The sequence below is a fragment of the Venustampulla echinocandica genome, assembly GCF_003357145.1.
Source record: "Venustampulla echinocandica strain BP 5553 chromosome Unknown scaffold_1, whole genome shotgun sequence".
Taxonomy (NCBI): Eukaryota; Fungi; Ascomycota; class Leotiomycetes; order Helotiales; family Pleuroascaceae; genus Venustampulla; species Venustampulla echinocandica.
Window position 1 is genome coordinate 1,393,975 of NW_022474206.1, and position 22,915 is coordinate 1,416,889.

General features: G+C 47.0%; 6 protein-coding genes across 6 annotated transcripts; 3 read left to right on the forward strand and 3 right to left on the reverse strand.

Moving 5' to 3' along the window:
• Positions 1 to 41: 41 nt before the first annotated feature.
• Positions 42 to 2,799, forward strand: BP5553_03010 (Uncharacterized protein; the record flags this gene model as incomplete). Its single annotated transcript, XM_032011633.1, has 7 exons — positions 42 to 775; positions 826 to 834; positions 891 to 1,315; positions 1,362 to 1,786; positions 1,845 to 1,931; positions 1,963 to 2,319; positions 2,380 to 2,799. 7 exons carry the CDS (start codon positions 42 to 44, stop codon positions 2,797 to 2,799), a joined length of 2,457 nt encoding a protein of 818 aa, XP_031871326.1.
• Positions 2,800 to 3,825: 1,026 nt separating this feature from the next.
• Positions 3,826 to 6,614, forward strand: BP5553_03011 (putative phospholipase D1; the record flags this gene model as incomplete). Its single annotated transcript, XM_032011634.1, has 5 exons — positions 3,826 to 4,069; positions 4,123 to 4,251; positions 4,320 to 5,143; positions 5,191 to 5,866; positions 5,920 to 6,614. 5 exons carry the CDS (start codon positions 3,826 to 3,828, stop codon positions 6,612 to 6,614), a joined length of 2,568 nt encoding a protein of 855 aa, XP_031871327.1.
• A 1,294-nt stretch (positions 6,615 to 7,908) lies between these two features.
• On the reverse strand, positions 7,909 to 9,733 carry BP5553_03012 (MFS general substrate transporter; the record flags this gene model as incomplete). Its single annotated transcript, XM_032011635.1, has 7 exons — positions 7,909 to 7,991; positions 8,047 to 8,400; positions 8,453 to 8,572; positions 8,623 to 8,716; positions 8,768 to 9,231; positions 9,447 to 9,474; positions 9,524 to 9,733. 7 exons carry the CDS (start codon positions 9,731 to 9,733, stop codon positions 7,909 to 7,911), a joined length of 1,353 nt encoding a protein of 450 aa, XP_031871328.1.
• Positions 9,734 to 10,512: 779 nt separating this feature from the next.
• Positions 10,513 to 13,851, reverse strand: BP5553_03013 (uncharacterized protein; the record flags this gene model as incomplete). Its single annotated transcript, XM_032011636.1, has 5 exons — positions 10,513 to 11,243; positions 11,295 to 11,589; positions 11,640 to 11,729; positions 12,177 to 13,750; positions 13,812 to 13,851. 5 exons carry the CDS (start codon positions 13,849 to 13,851, stop codon positions 10,513 to 10,515), a joined length of 2,730 nt encoding a protein of 909 aa, XP_031871329.1.
• A 2,108-nt stretch (positions 13,852 to 15,959) lies between these two features.
• Positions 15,960 to 16,262, reverse strand: BP5553_03014 (uncharacterized protein; the record flags this gene model as incomplete). Its single annotated transcript, XM_032011637.1, has 2 exons — positions 15,960 to 16,167; positions 16,228 to 16,262. The coding sequence occupies 2 exons, from the start codon at positions 16,260 to 16,262 to the stop codon at positions 15,960 to 15,962; spliced, it is 243 nt and encodes an 80-aa protein (XP_031871330.1).
• A 1,985-nt stretch (positions 16,263 to 18,247) lies between these two features.
• On the forward strand, positions 18,248 to 20,965 carry BP5553_03015 (uncharacterized protein; the record flags this gene model as incomplete). Its single annotated transcript, XM_032011638.1, has 4 exons — positions 18,248 to 18,375; positions 18,424 to 19,935; positions 20,127 to 20,743; positions 20,796 to 20,965. 4 exons carry the CDS (start codon positions 18,248 to 18,250, stop codon positions 20,963 to 20,965), a joined length of 2,427 nt encoding a protein of 808 aa, XP_031871331.1.
• Positions 20,966 to 22,915: the final 1,950 nt, after the last annotated feature.

Consider the following 22,915-nt stretch of genomic DNA (forward strand, 5'->3'; position numbering starts at 1 on the left):
CGTGGCTGGCTTGTCCGCTTCAGCGTCGTCGACACATCACGATGTCCTCACCTGCGGAGGATCGATTTAGTGGGATTTATCAACACAATGTCTCGACGGATTCCAGTCTGACCGAGCTCGGCTCGCGATCGAACGTCTCCCAGGACACAACACTCGGCGATGATAATAGCTCTGGTCGCACGCCAACTCCGGAGTTGAAGGATGAGAAAGGACAACCCCAATATTTTATAGATGAGAAGGGGGAAGAGCGGGAAACGGTACCCGACGATGATCCGCTCCTTCGAGATATCCCGTGGGCGGTTCGACGGGTGGTGAGCCTGGAGGACGACACAACTCTACCTGTTATTACTTTTCGATATTTCTTTCTCACGTTCCTGTTCGTCGTACCTGGAGCAATCCTCGGCCAAATCGTTCAATACCGAACCACATACGCGCCTTACTCAATATTCTTTGTACAGATTGCTTCGAATTATGTTGGGGATTGGCTTGCCAGATTTCTACCTGACTGGCGGGTCCGGATACCATTTTCCAAATGGAGCTTTACACTTAATCCAGGTCCCTTCAGCGTCAAGGAACATGTCATGGTAGTTATTGCAGCATCATCTGGTGCTACTTATAACCTCGCCTACGCGCCTATTTCGATGTCGGAGCTTTACTTTGATAAGAAGATCCACCCCGCCATTGCTCTCTTCTTCATGTGGGCGGTTGTGATAATTGGGTATGGTTATGCAGCAATTGGGCGTCATTTCTTGGTCTACGATCCCCAATATCCATGGTAGGTCCCCCCGTTCCAGTATGATTTGTCGCTCTTACTAACTTTCATAGGTATCAAGCGTATGTCCTAAGCCCAATATTGCCACCTTTTCTAACCGTAGCTAATGTGTCTCTAGCCTGTGCCAAGCCGCGTTGTTTGAGACCCAAACGAAACAAAGGCAGTCGCCTTCCCCGGTATCCAGAAGGCAGACGATGGTTTTCTTTATGGTTCTTGGTGCCGTCACCGTCTGGCAGTTCTTCCCGGAATTTATATTCCCTATGTTGCAATCGTTAGCCTTTCTCTGCTGGGTCGCCCCCGGCAATGAAGTCGCAAACTTCATCGGCGGAGGCTTAGGTGGTATGGGATTCCTGAACCTGTCCCTCGACTGGGCCAATATCAGTGGTTTCAGTCAGATGGGAAGCCTGTTCTTGACGCCATGGTGGACCCAGGTTATCGTTTTCGTCGGATTTGTAGTAAACTGCTGGGTTCTTCTCCCCCTCTCAAAGTGGGGCGGACTCACTTCATGGAATCATCACCTCATGTCAAATCGACTATATACTGGTAAAGTCGCCCCTAACATATGATCGCCCTTCTCTAATACCAACAGAAAACGGCACCTCTTATCCAATCCTGTCCATCATGACCGATAAGCCAGACCTCAACGAGACTGCGTACGCCGAAATTGGTCCTCCCTTCGTAAGCGCCCAGCTGCTTTGGGGAATGTTCTTCGACTTCGCCACTTATACTTCGGCGTTGGTTTGGATGGGCATCTTTGGATTCCCGCTACTTAAATCTATCTATAAGAAGTACCGAGAACGATCTCATAATAACCACAAGCTATCGGTAAATGAGCAATACACAGACCAGCTCAATGTGCTTATGCGGTCATACAACGAAGTGCCTCTCTCATGGTACATGGCTCTTATTGTAATCTCAGCCATCATCCTCTTCACCACTGTGGGGAACTCAGATCTGTATATTCCTTGGTGGACGATATTTGTAGCAATGGGAACTGGAGCTCTTGTGGTTGTGGTATGTCTCCAATACAGTCCTTTAAATCCCCGAAGACACCAAACTGACAACTTTCTAGCCTCTCGGGTGGCTTTTTGCAGTATCTAATTTCCAACTCGTTAGTACCCAACTCGAAGCCAAGTCTTTCTATAGGATGCAAAGCAGAGTGCGTTGGAATTTTGTTAACATCATCTTAGCCTATCGGGACTGTCAATGAACTTTTCTACGGATTGATGGTCAACGCCGTTTCCGGGTACAAGAACCCAGTCGGCGCTTTTGTTTACAGCACCATTGCTGGAGATGCATGGTATCGTGCCCAGATTATGCTCCAGGACCAGAAACTGGGGCATTATATGCACATTCCGCCAAAGGCCCTCTTTTTCTCCCAAATATTTGGCTCCGTGATCGGGGTGCCTATCAATTACGCCGTTGTGAGATGGGTACTGGACACAAAGGCCGACTTTCTGTCAGGGGCGAAAATCGATCCCACACACCAGTGGACAGGCCAGTCCCTTGCCTCCTCACTAACTATTGGAGTTCAATATGTTTTGATCGTATGTATACCCTCGTGACCCATCCTATGGCTTGACCTCCAAAAACTAATCAACTGTTAGGGCCCTATCCGATTATTTCAGACTCCGTTGTACCGAATAATTCCATGGGGGTTTGTCCTCGGTGCTGGCACTCCCGTTGTACTCTACGGCCTACATCGGTGCTTTCCTCGTGCCAAGTTCACCCTATGGAACAGTACTATTTTCTATTGTACGCTGGGGTCGTTCTGGGGTAACGTAACGTCGGGCACCACATCGAGCATCATCGGCGGCTTCTTCGTCATGTACTGGGCATATCGGCATCACTACGAGTTGTGGGCGAGATATAATTACATCCTCGCCGCTGCGTTTGATGCGGGATTCAATCTCAACTTGCTAATAATATTCCTCGCCTTTGGAGCCGGGAAAATTGTGACGATGCCCAACTGGTGGGGGAATAATGAAGATTCGGTCGAGCGCTGTTTTAGCATGCCTAGTGATTAAAGCGGGAGTTTTATTTTTGGGAACAGCCACGGAAACGGGGTATGGAGTTTAGGCGTCGGCCGTTCAGGCCCTGGGAAATAACTATACCACATTTGTTGGCGGTCCAGTGTGGCGACGCTGATTGCATTATGTAGCGTTAATATTTATTAAACGCAAAAAGAAGATCACCAAGACGAGTTACTTCAACCCTGTATTGCAGTGGGGACTCTAGTGTCGACTATAGGATAATAGGAGACGGTGAATTTAACTTCATCTAGCTTCGGGGATATAGATGCGGCATATGAAGAACTCTATGGATAGGGCGAGTTTTGCTATGTGAAGAATATGATACCAACCGTTTAACCTACTCGTAACAGTTTATCAGAACGATCTACTCCGGTGCGCTGGAGCTAGGTGGGTGGACGAAGGTGTAGTTTTAGCTATATTGGCTTCAACAAAAGATCTAACGAGACGCATGAGAATGTAAAATTCCCTAGCACTAGTTGAGATATTCAGATCGTTATAGCTGGAGAGGCCCTTTCGATAGTCCTTTTGATCTAAACCCCTCCGGCCACATAAGGGGTTATTCGGCACGCTCCGAAATAGGCCCCAACGGCCTAAGGGTTGGATTTTTTCACCGCTACTTGAATGATCAATCTCACTTAGAAACTCTTAATATGCTGAGATCCCAATCACCGAACTTGTTTGAAAGGTTTTATTTGACTAGCTGCCTACGACGACCGAGCGTCATCATGGCTTATGTCTGTAGCGAAGCCACAACAGGGGGCATCAGCTTACATACGATTGCCAGCCGCACTTCCGTCAGCTGGAACCCGAAACGCCTCCTTAAGTGTCCCATCCCATCTCGTAACGAATGAAATTCTAGTTAAGTTAAGAAGGAGGCGTCTGCTTGCGTTATATTTGTGGCTTATTTGTATTCTCAGATCGTTGCGGATATACATCTGAGAGAACAAGAATAGTTCCACTCCGGCTCCTCCCGTCCCGGCCCCGGCAAGTTCCCACGCCACGAGGCTTTCTTTCGCAACCATGTCTTTCCTTAACAACATCAGGTCGACCATCGAAAATGGTATTGAGAAACTTGAAGACGCCTTTGAGGGCCAGACCCAATCATATACGCATCGCGACAACCGATTCCACAGTTTTGCTCCCCCGCGTACGGGAAACGATGCAAAATGGTTTGTCGACGGATGTGGGTACATGTGGGCGGTATCTGTGGCTATCGAAGAGGCTAGAGAAAGTATTTGGATCTTAGATTGGTGGCTGAGCCCGGGTATGAAGCGAACATCTTGACCATTCCCAATTAGCTACTAAGAGAGGATATAGAACTCTACTTAAGGAGACCTCCTTCGGCAAACGAGAACTACCGCCTTGACCGTATGCTTCTGGCTGCTGCCGAAAGGGGGGTGAAAGTAAACGTTATTGTTTACAAGGAGGTTTCCCAAATCCTTACCCGTATGTTCATATGAAATATTTATCTACTTGTCTCCAAGACTAAGTCATGAAATACTGAAATCTCATAGTGTGCTCCGAGCACACCAAGAAAGCCCTGGAGCTTCACCCCAACATTTCCGTCTTTCGCCATCCAGATCATGCCCCCAGTAGTCAAAGCCTACAATCCCAACTCGTATCGGGAATCAAGGACTTCTCATTCAAAACGTTAGATCTCGCTTCCCTCCCTTGTGACGGACTCAAAGCAATTTACGGTGCAAGAGATGATATCATTCTCTATTGGGCCCACCATGAGAAGCTCTGCCTCATTGATGGCAAGATTGCATTTATGGGAGGACTCGATCTCTGCTTCGGGCGCTGGGATACGAACGCCCATCCATTTGCAGATGCCCACCCGACTGATGTGGACCAGGCATTATTTCCAGGACAGGACTTCAATAACGCTCGAGTATATGACTTTGAGGATGTGACGCATTATATGAACAATAAGCTCGATCGAACGAAGAATTCAAGGATGGGTTGGTCCGATGTTTCTTTGTGCCTGCGAGGCCCTGTCGTTGATGATCTACGAGCACACTTTGTTCAGAGATGGAACTACATATTCAAGGAGAAATATGACTTGAAGGGTGACAAATATACAGCTCTGTCTCTCACTCCTTCTGAGACAACTAGCGGCTATTACAAGGAGGACGGGTCAAACGTTCAGGCTGGAATTGATGGGAATTCTTTTCATCTTCCTAGCAGAACAGGAAGTCTTTACGATACCATTCATGATGGCATCACGAGCAATATCCCGCACTTCTCTCGGCACAACACACACTTGAAACCACCCTCAGGAGTCTCTGTACAGTTGGTGAGAAGCTGCACGCAATGGAGTAACGGTGTTCCCCTTGAAGTGAGTTATCTCACCCGATGAGGTCTCAGACTTGTCTAATCATTTAGCACTCCATTGCGAATGCATACATTGAGGTCATTCGGAATAGTAAGCATTTTGTCTATATCGAAAACCAATTCTTTATCACATCCACCGGTGACAAGCAACGCCCGGTCAAAAACAAGATAGGGGCAGCTCTCGTTGAGCGTATTGTCCGTGCTCATCAAGCCGGCGAGAAGTATAAAGTTATTGTCTGCATGCCCTCAGTACCAGCATTTGCAGGTGATTTGCATGCAGAAGACAGTTTAGGAACCCGTGCAATCATGGAATATCAATACCATAGCATCTGTCGTGGGGGATACAGCATAATGGAAGAGGTCCAGAAAGCTGGTGTTCCCGACGCAAAGCAATACATACGATTTTATAATCTGAGGAATTACGACCGGATTAATGCTGGTAAGGATATGTCTAACGTTGAGCAGGCTAGTGGTATTGCCTTTGAAGATGCTCGGAAAGAACATGATGATATCGTTGGCGCCGGTTACGATGGTAAGGGGGAAGAAACGGGTGCCTTGCCTGGCCAGCCCAATCCAGAATACGACAGTTACCAGCAAGCGGCATCACAAGTAGAGAATACCAAGTATGACAGTGTGTGCGAGTGTTATATGGACGGCGGCCCTTCTCTAAAAGATATCCCGTGGTCTGGGAGCGAGGAGGCTGAAATGGATGCTTTTGTTAGTGAAGGTAAGGGATTTGTACGTCACAGGGTAATGATTCTTGTTCTGACCGACTTATAGAGCTTTATATTCATTCGAAGGTACTCATAGCCGATGATCGAGTCGTCATCTGCGGAAGTGCCAATCTCAACGACCGATCACAGGTCGGTAGCCACGACTCGGAAATCGCCGTCGTCATTGAAGACCATACTCTAATCGACTCGGTCATGAATGGCCAGGCATTCCAAGCCTCAAAATATGCCACTTCCCTCCGACGCCAGCTCTTTCGAAAGCATCTGGGGCTCCTTCCCTGGCAGGATTGGGCCAAACCAGATGCAAATTTCCTGCCTATCGACAAAGATCCTAATGTTTACGACTGGGGGTCCCCCGCGGATCTTCTAGTGCGAGACCCCCTCTCCCGCGAATTCGCCAATCTTTGGGATATTACAGCCTCTACGAACACAGAGGTATTTACCAAGGCATTCCACTGCGTGCCGGCCGACAACGTCCGGAACTGGAAAGACTACGAGGCGTTCTTTGGGGATCTATTTGTCTCCCCTGCCGATAAGAAAAATGAGAAGGAGAAGCCGGGTCCTAAATATGCATATGGGCATATCGTGAAGGATGAGTTTCCTGGCGGTACGGCAGAGTTAAAGGATTGGTTGGATCGGGTTAGAGGGACGTTGGTCGAAATGCCACTGCTGTTTATGGATGAGGTAGATTTTGCGGTGGAGGGCTTGAAGTTCAATGTTTTTACAGATGAAGTGTACACGTGATGGATGATATTTATTGGGTATTAGGGTTTCAACTTTCGTATTGGCGGTATCATGCATACTAGTTAAATTTTTCGATGTAGTAGAAATATAGGTTAATGAAGGCAAGGTTGATGTTGACTCATAAATCGGAATATAGATTTAGGAAACCTCCTAAGAAAAGTAAGTTCTCTCAAGCAGCTAATTCCTTCCTGCTTTGTTTTGTAAAGTTCTTCTTGATAAAACTCCCATAAAAAAATCCTCCCACCCTAAGAAAGTAATAAGCTTCCAGGACTAATCAAGTCTTTTTGTTGAATTATTTAATAGAAATTGATATGTTAAATTTATTTCCACTCAGCTTAACTTTATATCAATTCTCCCTAACAACTCACTGTAAGAGCTTCCGAACAGAACTGACATGCAGGGAGAAAGAAGTATATGCGATCGTTACGTACCCTGCATGCCTTCATGGGATCATAGCAAGGTTTTATTGGACTAGTTAAGTGTGTAATGCACCAATGGGTTTTGACTGGACGTCGGGTGACGTGGCCACAATCAAATGCGCTAAAAACGTACTGGCACATTTTTGGGTATTTGTTCGTTTGAGTAGGTTGCCCTCTAAGAAATATTTGATCTAGAATAGTCAAATATGACGAGAGAGGGGCAGAGACGTGGTTTCGACTATAGATCTGTCTCGTTTTAAGCACGTTGCCGTGCAAAAGTATTTGGTCGCAATATATATCAGCGAGCTGCAGTAACGCGATAAGACGAGCGAAGGGCTCAAATGAGATTTTGATTTTAGATCCTTAGCGGATTGCTGGCAAGTCATAATATATAGCTTTTTACCGCACGTTGTTTAATTAGAGAGGTGCTGTAAGGCACGGAAACCATTGTTTTCACTTGAAGACAAAGGGGCCTCAGTTGGATAATGGCATTGGTTCGGAAGAGCGGGGAATAAAGGAATTCGTTGTGAACAAACGGCATACAAAGCAGAGTTAAAGAAACTAACAAGAATAGAATATTGTAGTACTTATGAAAGGAAATAGTTTGGGTTTCTTTGAAGCAAAACTGCATTGTGTATATATGTGTTCTCGTAATGGAGAGTTGTTGCAGGAATTCGATTATAGTCTTCGAAACTTTTCAAGTCTAGTATTGTAGAATGAGGCCACCAGACTCGGGCCCCCCAAGACCCTGTCTATCCCGCACATCCTATCAGTCAGCGGAGTTAGGTGTTGGGAACCCTATTACGGTAAAGTGCATCTATAATTATTTCTTGTTCTGTTTAATGGTTTAATCATCTAGCTAGAATACATATGACTTAAAGCCAAACTCCATTTACAGCCGTTGAAATAAGTAACAGCGCACTGCAAACCGTGAAAACCAAATCCCGATGTCGAGCCCCTATACACAAATTAGCTACTCGTCTCCAAAATCACAGACGGAGGGATATACATACCCTCTTTTGTAGTACTTAGAATTAAGACCACAAAAGCATTCAACGGAACTCTCATCAACCCATATACGTTCGCCCTCACGCTATCGTCGATGATCTTCCCTTTCTGGTAGGCCATGAGGGGAAAGTAAATTCCGCAGCATACTTCAAAAACGCAGAAACTCCAGAATGTAATGTGCTCATTTCGTATTAGTACAGGTATCATGAACGATGCAGCGCCGATTGAGAGTGTCATGACTAATAGAGTTGCAGGCGCAACTGAAGTGTAGTTGGTCACGATGTACTTGTGGATCATAGACCCCGCCATCATGGAACACATTAGGATCGCAAAAATGAGGCCAAAGGGTAGGTCCTCTCCTTGAAGGCCAGTTAGTAGATGAATTTATATTGTTTCGTGAAGAATACTTACCAGATCCAAGTCCAGCAAGCTCGTGGGATAGTTTCAAGGCCGGAAATTTGAAGAATATAAAGACATACATCGATCCCTCGAAGACGGAGGAAGTAAGCCCGAGTGCTAGCAATCGCTTGTCTGTAAAATATCAGCTTGGTCCCCAAGTCCTCACAACGGAAGTGTCTGACCGTCTAGAAATAATCTGAGCGTGCTTTTAGGCGGCGGTTGCTCTTTCCCTTCTAACAGGAGGGATACATCTGTCGCAGTCCCGTAGTTTTCTCCCTGGATACAGGTTCAGTAATCACACACAGTAGATATTGCATTGGCATTTACCCAATTTTTCCACATGATCATAAACGCAAGTGCCAGACATCCAATAGCACTCATAAATGGAGCCTTTTGGGTCCCGGCCAGATCAGCAAACCACTCCGCAAGAATTCCCGACAATACAGCAACAACGCTATTTAGCGTTGTCATGGTGCTAAAGATACCACTGAGTGTCGATGGAGGCTCATCAGGAAACAAAACGTTATACTCCGTCACCATCCAGCTCTCGAAACAACTGTACAATATCGTGGTGCTGACCCCGCCCAAGGCTCTCCCGACAAAGAGGACAATGATGTCGTTGGAGAAGAGGACAAGGCATGAGAGGGAATAGATGACGCAGAAGGCCAGACATGCCAGACGACGGCCGAATCTATCAGCAAGTTTCCCGGTAAAAGAAGCGGATACGGCGCCGGCGATGAAACCAGTCATGAAGAGAGCGGCCACCACCTCTTCTGCTAGTTTCTTCTCATCTGTTAAAGTTAGTTTTCAATCTTTAACTTATTTGAAGATATGAGATTTGCGATGGGAGCGGCAATTGAATTCATGATCCCGTATGCCACTACCGCATTGGATAGTGAAGGATCACATCGTGGTTTATCCCAACCTCCTGAATTACTCATTGCATATGGGCCATCGTAGGGGATTGTATTTCAATTCATGAGGTAGAAGAGGGATTCGCTCCTACCTTTATACAGCGGATAGATATACGGGCCCTTACAGAGTTAGCAATTATCAACCCGGCCAGCTGGTGGGTAGATATACTTGAAGCCAGTCTGCTCCATTTACGAGCAGATAAACCGGAAGAAAGCGCCATTTGAAGGATTTCAAGTTCTCCTTCGCGTCATTTGCCGCAACCTGTCGTTTGGCATCATTTAATTGCGGCTGAGACGTCTTTTTTACCCTATATTCTCGGTATGCCAACAGCACGTTCAGCAGCGCAAGCACCGCAAAGTTCCACAGATAAAAGTCCATTGCGGGGTGATCGGACAGCCAAAAACATCCAAACAAAAGAAAAAGACCGGTCTTTTGTAGTCGCAAAGGGGAATGTTCCACGCGGGAATGTGGTTGCTGTGGCCTTTACGTTCCAAGTTCCCACACGACCGACGTACGAAGGAGCTGGAATGCTGGGCGCAGCACAGCCCACTATATATGGCGGGGGTTTCATAATCTTCGAAGTACGGATCCAAACAGGCGGTTACCGATCCAACTGTTTTTAGATGAGGCGTCAGGTACGGGGGACAATACGTGCGATGCGGTTTTGGGGCGCTGTGGATACGAAGTCCTTGGGCCAATTGTGTCCAGTGTTTTCGTGGAGCTGGAGTCCTACGCCGCACCACCGTGGGGCTGGCGTGTTGATCGTGGGGAAGCCCACAAAGCCCACAACTATAGGGGGCTTAGCGCTTCGTATTGAGAATGTATGATAATGATATAATTACTCCCGACGCCCTACCTTGACGAACTATCACATTGGGCGCAGGCGGTTATGATACTTATCTACCTAGGTAGGTACCTATTTACCTCCGATAGGTAACAATCACGAAAGACTCCTCCGTGTTCTATCAATGATAATAGCAGGAGAAAATTTTAACATCACTCTATGATCTATATCCGTATACGCCAATTCCCTAATTTATTTTACCGACTCGATCAGATTATGCACCGACCGAAATTTTACCTCAACTCTTCGATTCATTACTTATATAGAACGACACCTTTCGATAGCGATGACCAAGAGTCATATCATTGCTGCACTATCTAGTGCTCCCCTCACCCGCCGTTGAAGCTCTCCTGCCCTCCCTGACAAGGTCCTCGGCATGATAGACATCCTGTGCATCATCCGTATCGTCGTCCTCGTCGCTACTTCCCGCTGCGGGATCGTCGTCATCAGCAGCATTATCTCTGCCTCTGTCTGCAAGCTTATCATGATCTTTGGTATCCGGCTTTCTCTTCTTCTCGAAATCTTGTGTGTGTGCGTCGGCTACCATCTTCGTAAACGCCCGAACAGGAGTTGGTCGCCTCCTCAGCGAAGTGCCGCTTGGAGATTCTTGTGCTTCTAGTGCGGTTGCGGTATAACTGCGATGACGGGAGATAGCGGGCGGCGACTCTCTCGTCCCAGTTTCAGATATGGATTCTAATCGCTGGAAATCTTCCTCGGACTCAGCAGGAATAGAGTACGGTAGGGGCACATCGCGAGAGGCTTTGAAGCGTGCAACGTTCGAGCAGTGTTCATTCTCAACGCGGAATATTATCCATATTCCACGACGCGTGATTTCAGAGAATGACACCAGAAACGAGACTATGGTGCTGTGCTGTAGGTCGTGGGTGTAGATTGAGTAGAATATCCAGTTGAACCGCAAGATTGGATCGATTGTCATGGCCGCATAATACCACCATGCAGATTTGTAGCCACGAACGTCTCGGAGAAAGCGTTTCGATGCATTCGGCTGCAGAAGAGACCAATCCATAAGAATATCCCAAATAGCTGATTGATGTTAGTGATCGGTACCGAGATGCAGAGGGGAACAATACTTACAGCTGTAAATTGCGTTGACGACGCCGAATGTTGTGAAAAGAGCGAGGCTACTTCGAGTTTTGTCGATGCGATACATACTCAAGGTGACGTAGAATAAAATAGTCATGGCATATTTCCCACAATTGACAAGATGTGGGAAAATATTTCGGGTATCGCGATAACGCCTTAAACATTGCAGTGCTCTCCAGATTCCAGGAAGTGTTGAGAAGAAGCCGAGTAGCCTAGAGTGTGTTGAATTACATTGGCCTGGATCATTCCAGCCATGCGCGTATAAACAGAAGAATAACTCTATGTTCTGAGCAATTATTAGCTACTATTAATTAATCAGGTTCGGCTCAAACTTACACTCATGCAGTATGTCAAAGAACAATACATGTCTCCAAGGAAGAAGTCCCGAAACTCCACAGGGTATAATCCAGCCCAAATCAAACGCCACTATGGAAGACTGTTAGCCCAGTATTGATACGTCGGAGTAGAGTAGCTTACATGCGAGTAGAGAAACCAGCTACGAGTCCTGTGATACAGGATCGGAGCAGGGAAAAAGATCAGAACGAGAGTTGCGAATATTAAAACCACCGGATAGTATATGTACATTTCATGGGTTCCGTAACGAGAGAAATTTATCCAGACAAACAGCCCCAAGAGGAAAATTAAAAACGAGGGAAATTCAGCCAGCTGCCTCCAATCAAGGTGATGTCTAGGATCAAATTCGAAAACGAAGCTGTAATTGATTTTATTTCGGGTCCAAATGCTGCAGTCCAAACAAAACCAACAAAACAAGTAGAGAGCGAGCAAGTATCCGGCATAGAGTTGCAATAGGTAGCTTGTTTGGACTCGGACAGTCGGATCAGGATGTGATAGCAGATTCCGGCCGTATATTACGCCCTGTATGCCGAAGACAGCTCCAATTCCAATAAGAATACCGTTTTGGAAAGAGCTGGCGGACTGGTCAGCTGCCTTCTCGAAGGAATTTCTGAGTTTTCCAGTTGCAACTTTGTGATTGCCTCGTTCGAAATATCTCGCATACAAGTCTTCAACAGCCCATAGATGCCGGTCTAGAACATCACTTCGGACAAACCAAGCCTCGTTGACTTTTTCAGACATGTATCGTAGCGGAGGATATGCTCCAACTGCCTTGTCATACTTCTTATTTATCTTTCGGAATGCAGTTCTATTCAATAATACGTATGACTTGAGAAGCTCCATGCTCCTATAGAATTCCCGCAGGGCAAGTTTTAGTTTCCTTTTGGCGGTTCGATATGGAACTTCATCCGGATAGTGAGGTCGCCGGACGTAATCCCGACTTTGGTCCATCTGATTTATGATCCGGTCCCGCTCAGCTTGAGGCTTGGCACTCAACTCAGGAGAGTCCATCATGTTTTGCAAGGCCCTAGAGTTTGACCCTGGTCTTGGTCTAAACGCTTTGACTTTCGCGTTCTCGATGGCCTTTTCCAGCGGGTTAAGCCAGGCATCCAGATGATCCCGTGAAACTGGTCGGCTGGGCTCGTCATCAGATTGGTGGTGTCCATTGGATCGGGAGCTAGAAAGCTCGGATCTAGACGTCTCGTCCTCACGTCGAGTAGGCTTCACAGCTTTTGTGGATTGAGCCGCTGCAACCTCATCAATTCTCCTATTTCGCATCTCATGCAGCTGATCCCGCAAAACGGTTAGCCGCATCCCGGCTTCGTCCTCCTTGGACTTGTAGAACGTCTCGACCTTGTTTAGTTCCTTATCTAGCCATGTGAAAAAGTCTTTCTGCCTGGATTTTACTTGATGAATTGCTGTCATATCCACATCTGCTCGGCGGGAAGCAGAGGGAGTCGAGGGAGTTCCTACTGATGGCAATATCCGCCGCACCGATGCTTGAACGTTGTGGGGGGGAATTCGCTCACGAATGAAAGCGAGTGCAGATCTCGGCGGGTGCGCAACTGGACCAACTTCATAGGCATTTGGGATGACACTCGTAGAGGCGCTTCGTCTAGGTAGAGTATGCGGAGGATGTTTTGTACCAGATTGATCCAAACCCTGCTGAAAGGGGTCATGTCCAATTGCGGGCTCGGGAAGTTCGAAAGGAATAGGCTTCCTACTTGGAGGCGTTGGCACAAAGCTGCCATATCCAGCAGGAGGCGCTGAAGGAGTTGCCGGTCGTACGGTGGGCGAAATTTCTATTGGTGGTGTCGACGTTTTCGGCGGGACTGATGGACTTCCAGACGTTTCTTGTGACTCTCTTCGTGAATCTGCTCCCAGCGGCGCTGGAGAATCGCGTAGAGGTACCGCGGGTCCGCCATTGAGACTTGCGAGTGTTCGGAATGTAGAAGGGGACGTGGTCCCAGGTTGGTTGGCATTTGAAGGGTTTGGTTGAACATGTGGAGTCGTGGTTATTCGATTGGCAGCTCGCACAATGGCCTTGATGTATTTCTTGCCAGTTTTATAGTCGAGATACTTGGCACGCCATTCTAAGGAGCGCAATGTCAGTGATAGCAACTTGAATGCGGCATGGCTGTGGGTGGATTATACCTGGGACCAGATCCTGTTCCAACTGTTTGGCGAACTTCATGATGTAGTAGCCAAGGTTGCAAAGTATTACTCCGTACTCGTAAGGCTGACGGCGGCCGTTCTATAGGCTATAAATGCATGAGAAATAACGAGCGGTATGAATACGTCGATAAGTATCTGCCAATGGATTAGTTGCGAATGTGTATAAATATTGCGATGCATGGATGGGATGAGAATCACGCCAATCCAACCCTGATGGCAGAATCGCGCTCGTAGGTGTGGGGCGGTGACGAGAGTATGAGTGAATAATTACTTAGTAATCAGCTGCCCAAATCCCTCCATGTGACCGAACCATTGGATACCAAATATCAAGAAACAGGAACAGGAACAGGAATATAAAACCCAACACCGCGAGCCACGTTAGCGTGAGTACCCGCTCATTGCTTGGAGTACGAGCTATCGAAAACTAGAGTGATATTGGTAGATTTGAGGATCCCTTCGATGTCCCCGGGATCGGCTGAACAACTTTTGACAGCGAAGTCGCGACACGTATTCAAACGCTGCATATGCTGGATCTAACCCATCAATCAATTGAACGCGTTGCGTTCTTGCGCCTCGGTACACCGTCAGTTGAAGCCCAAATATGCCCCTGTGTGCCCCTGTGGTGTGAAACCCCAAGATGGCTTTCAGCTGAAGCGCCTCAGTGTAATATCCCAATTTACATGGCCAACCGTCTATAGTACAAGTACTACACAGTAGTCGGCCGTGGAGAGTGCCATGGCCATGCGAATAAAAGTTGAGCTTTCCTCGGAAATACCTGCATATCAGCGACAACCAGCCTAGGGGAGCACCCCATGATAAGCCGACTGGATTTGTTCGTTAATTTTATTTCCCCAAGCCGATGAGTATTGGCACTGTTAGAATAAGCAGCAATTTATGGTTTTATCAAAGGCAGGCCATCGGTACTAGCTCGCTAACTATGGAATGACGTCCGTCGCTTCGCCATTTTTGGTACAAAGGATTTCAAATTCTCTGACGTAGAATCTCAATTCTTCCCAGCTGTCACCTTCGATCCATAGTCTATAGATTACTATAGTTTCTTTAACAACCCCTTTGATGCCGCGATGCGTGAGAGATACTCGCCGAGGAACCTGCCGCTCTTTACCCCCCACAGACCTGCCAGCTGGCTATGGATTAATATTGGACCGGATCCGGATTGGGGTGGCCCTAGTCTAAGAAAGGGTTGTTTGTGACATAGAAGAAGGCACTATACATTACAAGATTAACGGCTTACTCGCAACGGTAGACAGCCGTTTTTACCGGCCCATCTACGGAAATGAACTGGCCTATTCGGGAGCCCAGAAAATTGCCTTTGCATGTCGTTCCGCCTCGGTGCTGCGAAACTCTGGCAAAGTTGATAATCCTACTCCAAGCTCAGCGCAACGAGATGGTTGACATTTTAGACGGGAAGATATTACAATAGGTGAGCTGTGAAACTGAATCAGACTTTATAATTCTAACATCTGTAGGCACCTTGACGGCCGAAATGACAAATAACATTGGCTCCATGTCCGCCACTTTGGCCCCTCCCCAAACTGGCTATGGGTATTTCCATCTACAACGACGTGTAAAAACCTTTTGCTACTCATTCCGGGTGATTGCTGAGTCCTTCTGGGTCAGTGAGGAAGTCGTGACCAGCGTTTCACATTCCATATCCTAAAATTCTAGGGAGCTTTGCAAGATGGTGCACATAATTCAGACCCGGGATGTTCTGGATAAGGTGTGATTCAAAGTCGTATTTTGAAATTCAAGCAATGGCTGTTGACAATAGGTTATTGTTCTATTAGAGCGAGGTTGAACTGAGACTCCAAAGCTGGATTATTTCGCAAGTCGGTTATTGTAAAAATGGTATTATATTGGTATTATATTGGTATTATATTGGTATTATATTGGAAGTTGGAAGTTTTGGAAAGTATTTTCAAACCCCGACCAAGCTTTACCCCTCCCCAGTTCGTCAACGAACAAGTTCCACACTGGATTTGGCCACCACTTGGCCACTTTCTCATTAATATTCAAGGGCACTTGGCCCTTTACTCAATCCCTCATATCCCTTCACCGATCAACCACATATCTATGCTATCAAGAGAGCGGTCCGGCCTCTCCATTTATTTACACCTTATGTCCCTCTAGGATGCGCTTCATGCGCTGGGCCCTAGCCTTGACTTCGGCCATGTCGTTATGCTCGGGTGAGGAATTCGAGGCTTTAAATTGTGGGACAGAAGTCGTGGCATCGTTAAGGTACCGCTCCATCGGTAGAGGTAGATTCTTCGAGTCTTTCATGCCTTGGGACGAACGCTCGGGGGCAGAGGAGGTATTGCTTCATACCCCTGTTAGCAACGGCAACATGGCATCATTGGGAAAGTGTGCAACAACTCACTTTGGATCAGATCCGTTCTGTGCTGGGGAAGACATGGTGCCTCTCTATCGAAAAGGCTGAGGGGTTATTTGCACGTGACGAGAAGCAGATCTAGGACGAGTAACAGGAAACTTCGACGGAAAAGACAGTGATCTGGGAGTTACTCTAAAAACCAACCTCATGACGAGAAACATCCGGCTGTCTACATATATATATATCTCTCTCTCTCTCAGTCGCATTTTTGTCTAATTAAACTGCAGATCTGATGGAATAGAATTGCAAGACGATTTCTACGCGCGCCCTTGTTGCACTCTTGCAAAGTTCCAAACCAGCGCCACCCATTCTCTCGGGACACTATGGATGGTACCGGACAAGGAGACTCGGAACAAGCTCCGACTCGGTCATGATTTGCCTTTCAGTTGCAAGAGTGGATACCCCGTCGATAGAGTTGCGGCGGCCGGCTGAGTGCAAACCACGGGCCGGGAGTTCTCTCCATTGTATCGACAAGCTCCAAACAATACGCCCTCAGCTTCGGAGCCCTGTACTACGCACTATGCGCTCCTCAACCTCCTATACGTCCGAACCGTTGACTCATTTTACATCCCTCTTCTCACTCCCTGGACTTGTCTTACATCGTCTCGCTTTCAATTTTCAAGTCCCCGTACTCGAGCACTGGTTACTGGACCATAGCCGCCTTCACAGAACACTTCTAGAGTTAACTGGTGATTGCTGGCTATTCCATGGAAACCTCGACTCCAATTGTTGCCATTTGCCGCCCGCTCGCCCAGCAAAGTAGTTGGCCGTTGCAGAAACTCGCAATAGTGGGAAAACTGCGCCCTCGACTGCAAACCTGGGGTCCCATCGCCAGGGGTGCTCACACAAGTGTGATGATGGCTGAACCACGAGACTCGATTTTTCCTGGGGGCTGGCGTGAATGAGCCTCAGTAGAGCCCAACTTGTTAAGATTGCGGAGCGAGACCCTGAACCGTCGATGTGGCGGACATGGCCACGTAAACCAGCAAGGCAGCCAACGCCGCTGACCACTTTCTCCTTCGAGACGAGTGTGATGAAATGAGAGCTCTGACCCTCGGAAAGTCCTGCGAAGGTGCTGCTTTACCACAATGCTTCCGCCCCAAGGAGATCCTTCGTAAAGCACGAGCAGTGGTGCGCCTACTGCGCGGTGTCGGAGGGAAAGTTCGCCCAATGATGGCGATGCCGGACTCAAGCCTGTGGGAGTTCCCGATTCTGCGACCGGGCGCGCCAGATCCCCTGGCTCTGGCTTGTTCGCCAGCTGGCTAAGGAGCACGAACTTGCTGTCCTAGCTCATGGGACCTCAAGGAATGGAGGAATGCTTCCAGAATGTGCAAAAGCTTCTGGAACAAGTCAAGGTTGTGGATTGGTCCTGCTTCCCCGGCCCTTCCCCTGTCAGATCTACATCTGTGCATGGACAGATGTGTTGCCGCCCAGGCTCTCAATATTATTCGTATTGTACTCTGACCCTCCATACGAAGTATGCTCCCGCCGAGTCCGATTCCCATGTTTATACGGTACTTAGTACTTGGATACGAACTTACGACCTCGACCTCGACGACTCTCACCTGAGAACCCACCAAAGCTCCATTTCCTGCAAGAGTGTTCTTGGAGAGCTTCAATCAATCAACACGGCCTCCGACTGAGGAGCATAACAAGTCCGCCTTGTCAATTGCTAGGCAGTCGGACAGCGACAATCGCGGTTCTTGTCTTGTCAGGAGCACCGCTCCCAACATAATCACGATACCAACAACCGTCTTTTACTGCTGCGATCATTTGCTTCACTGCAGGTTAACGATACGCCTCTGCGAGTCCTAACTACCTACCTACAGACAACCTTTGGGGCTCTTACTGGCTATCACCGCCCCAGCCAGCACACGATACGCAAAAAATGCCCAGGTTTGCAGCAGTCGACAAGACTCTACACGCCTGGTAGAAACCTCGCGCGTGGCAGAAATCTGTCGCCTGATATCTACCCAGTTCGTCGTGATTTTCGCCCCTAGAGCACACAATGTCAAGTTCAAGAGCGCCAAAATGGGACTGGGCGTCTCATATACCCAAGATGATAGACCTTTACCATCAACGAATGTCAATACCAGATATTCGTGAAGCTATTGCATGTGAAGGTTTTGAGCCAAGGTAAGTTCACTAACCTCCATAAATTGTGCGACGCTAATTGTGCTGAAGCCTAAGTTCCGTATATTCGAAATTCAGATCTATGAACTATCCCACAGATCCTGTAGCGCGAACTAAACTCCTGGATGAAACACTTCCATGCCCTCGGGCTGCACAAGTCGGATACCTGGCCCGTTTAAACGAACCAAGTCCTTACCAACCATCATATTTTGATAGGAGTGGATTATGCTCTGTACCTGAGGATGGTTATTTGGTGGAACATGCAAAATCAGAGTCCTGGCGCCCTAGTGGTGAGGTTCCGCCAGTTCCACAACCGGAAATTGAACACTTCGACTTTAACGACGCGATGGATACAGCAGATGACCCATTGAAAAATGTGAATTTGACTGGTGATGGGTCTATCGACTCATCTAAGCTACCTGCTTCCATCTCTGGTATAAGTGCTGAAGTATTTCCACCCTCCTGGCCAACCTCCAATTGCGATGCAACCTCCCAAGGCTTGGGGAACTCCGCAGATGATGTTGATCAGCCGTTACAGTTTCTTACTTCCGCCCTCGAGCCTGATGGAGCTGCGTATTTCGATACCAACCACTCGCCTTCCAAATCAGAATTCGCCTTACATGGAATGGCAAATCAAGTTAACTTTTCGCACTCTGGAGACTTCTTTCTTGGCTGGGAAGCCCAACCCGATTCTCCAAATCTTGAGCCACAGCTCCTGGCAAGGATCCAAACGCCTATATATTTAGACGATGCAACATCTTCTGGTCGTCAGGCGCACCACTCCTCTCTACGAAAGCGCACGTCAAGCGACCTCAAATCCCCTGAAACACTACTCAATGGCTCTAGCGCCCATCGATCAAGTAATTCCATGAAAAAGATTAAATCATGGTTTGCCAAGCCTAGCGGTTCCTCTCGTTCTACAACAAGTCATGCCGGTTCTCTATTCACAGGGGACACTAGCGACTCTGGATATGCCACTGGCTATACATCGCTCTCGACCTTTGAAGAGGCCCCGTGGATGAACTCTCAGTCGCTTGAGGAATTCAACGGTTTATATCGCGTGGCTTGTTCAACTCTACACGAGCCGCCACAGCGCAAGGAACATTGGAAGGACATCCCAACATGCCTATACTGCCGGTACTCAAGCATCCATAATCTCGGATGGTCTGCTCGATATTTGAAACTTGAGGTTTTTTCGAGTGAACTCAAGCTAAGCGGCGTATACGACCTTGGCGCCCTCGATGCAGCAGGCAACACAGCCCTTCACTATGCCGCCGCAGGCGGCGCCGGTTTCCATCATTTAAAAGCTCTAATTGATGCTGGAGTCGATCCGAGTATTGTCAATACCAATGGCGAAACCTTTATCCACTGCTTGCGGCCATTGCATCCATTTACGCTGGTTCCCAATCCCGATTGTTTTTCTAATGGAGATGACCTGATCAGATTGCTGGAACTTCTTCAACCGGTGTCAAATTTCGACTGCCGTGATAACCATGGTCAAACCATTTTGCACGCCCTCGCCTTGAAGATATCAGACTCAGATCTCAAGGCGAAGGTTTTCAAGTAAGTTACATGTTCTTGTTTGCTTTTATAAGTGACAGTTACCTTTTTTTCTTTCGTGGACAAGTTGCAAATATATTTTCCTTCTTTGGACACGCGCACCACCATGTGGCCCGCTAATACCGGTACATGACCTGAAATTACTAGCTTAAGTTTGCAATTTATAGGTGAGCTATGCTAATTTAACTTATTAGGTTGTTTCGCGATTCTGGATACTTTCCGACAGTTCTGGATAGGTTTGGCAAATCAGCAAATGATGTGCTCCCACTCATCTACGATTGCCACGGTCAGGTGGTCGATCCCAATCCAAACAAATACATTCACGCGATCGAGGAAACTGCAGAAGAGTCTGTTATACTCGCTGAGTGCGGTTCAAGACATCTCGAGCTATTCAAAGCAAACAAAATCATCGAGCACGCATACAAGGAACCCAAATATATAGACCCAGATACCGGTGATACAGTTGTTCATGCCCTCTCCAGACTTAACCCCAGTGATGATATCATTTCATGGCTAGAGTATTTTGTCTCGAGGGACGTGGACCTCAATCTCCATAACCGTCAGGGGAAATATCCATTGATATCATTCATTGGCGATAGGCCATGGGAGGAGAGCGAAACCGGAGCGACGATGTCCAAATACCTCGATGCAATCATCTGGAAGAATCCCAAGGAGCGGATTAAAAACAATATCAACGTTAATATGAGGGATCGACAAGGTGCTACCGCCCTTCATGGCGTTGCTATTCGCGGCCGACCGGATTCTACAAGAAGTCTCATTGAGGCCGGCGCCAATGTCAATGCACGAGCTGGTATGTTTCCATTACTTCAGAGGCTTAATATAAGTAGTGTTAACAGTATCAGATAATGGATTGAGCGTCCTCCAAGCTGCCTTCGATGCACTTGATGGGGCGGTGTTGCGGAATGATGGTGTTCTAGCGCATCTCCTGAAAGAGGTTATTTCCCATCTTCAGCATGCTGGGGCTGTCATCGATCCGATGTCGCTACAAGAACGCGGGATCAATAAGTTGTAATTGAGTGGAAACCCAGTTTCTGACATATATGAACCTTTCACCAGTACGTTACCCTAAATAGAGGAGGACTGGGTTATTGGTTGTCCTATCAATTTTGCTGTGTATAAAATAGCTACACATATCTCGATTTCGGACAAGGCTTTCCCTGTTTCGATTATCGTTACTATATATTCGTCCTTATTTCTCATTTAGATAGGAGTTTCCGGATTGCGTCGCTATTGGAAACGAGCGTGTGGGTTATATTAGGATTATTAGCGGGTGTTTCTGAGGTTTCAGTTTTATATCCCAATTGTAATTTTAGCTTTTTTAGACTAGATTTTCTCACTATAAGGAGTAGAAATAACATATATAAATGAACTGCCCACGATGTCCCAGCTTTAGGAGCACGTGCATTCTTAAAGATAAATTTCAGAGCAAGTTTAAACCTAAAATGTACCAAATGTTTCTATAGGGCTCAAAATAACCCAAGTGTTTTAAGGTTTTAATAAGTTTATTTTGTGGTACTATCATTTTTTCACAGCGAGGTTGTTAGATGACACTAACCTTTCAAGACTTATATTATACAGAGATGGTTGTTTAACCCCCCTAATTACAGTAGACCTAGTCACTGTCTTGGAAGCAATGAATCTGAATGATATTTAAATCTCGCCCTTGTCTCTTTATATTGGTTATAAATAGTACTTCTCCTTGCCCATCTTCCTGCCGGAGTTCTATAGCTAAGCATGCGTCTCGATGAATTTGTTGGATGTATTTGTGTTCATATTCGCCAGCTGGTTGGCTCGCAGTTTGACTTAAGGGCGATTTCACTGACTTCTGAAACATATAACCTATCCACCCGAGCCAGGGGGATAACGTGCGATTTATACCTTTGGACTTTGCGGATTCGGTCGGTCAAATTGCTCCTGGGATATTTGTAGGCCGCCCAGGGGCTTTGTCTAAAGAAACGCTATACTGGCTATCTGTCGGAGCTGTAGGTGCTGAGTAATTGCTGGATACCGTCGGTTGCGCCCTTGATATTAGGCGGTACTTGAGGAAAATCGAGTATGTTACTGTATGGGACTTTGGGTTTATGACCGAATTCTCTAGATGCTAGAACGACGGATTGACCCTAAGATCGTAGTCGCTAGATATTAAAGCTGGGTAGAAGCATCTCGGCATTGATAATATTTCCTGGAGATTGCGAAGTAATAATACACAAATTACAGGAAGCATACCAGAGCTAATGAAGTTCCTTATTCGTTATAACTTGAGACAACTAGAGAATAACACTGAGACTCCGAAGGCAGCCGGTGTCAATCCAGCAGCTCCACCATTCTATTTTTATAGTCGCATGACCAGGGAATAAGGCAGGGAGATAGAGACGATATGGCACTCCCCAATTTTATGGCATCATTGGAAGGAGAAATGTAGTTTAGATTTCAAAAAGGAAAGCGCAAGCGCAAAGTTAAGGAGGATTACGAACTGGGCTATGGGTAGCCTCGGTGGGTCATATTCGATATGCTACCAATAGAGAACTAATAAAGGGTTTCCTTTTCGATAGTCCGAGGTTTCCCTCGTCAATACTAGATGGTGAAAGTAGAAAACAAAGAGCATAAGACCTTATAATGCCCTAGTTGGCCTTCAATATAAAGATAAAGTGCGGAAAATAAAAGGCATTAAGAAGCAACAGACAGGAAGGGCAACGGTGGGAACTCTAGAGGTATGGCCTACTCGTTCTTAGACTACTGACCGATAATTGAATATAAAAACCGGGTTTAGAGTCGGGTCTGCAGCTGCTCTATACCAGTGGAGACAGCGGAGGTCAAGTCCGGCAGACGACTCGACGAGCACATGGTATTCCCTAGATGTTATGAATACAAAATCCAGGCGGAAGAGGTACCCGTACCGAGGGGCATCGGGGAGATCGCAATTTACATACAAGTCACAACAGACGGCACATGCCAATCTAGT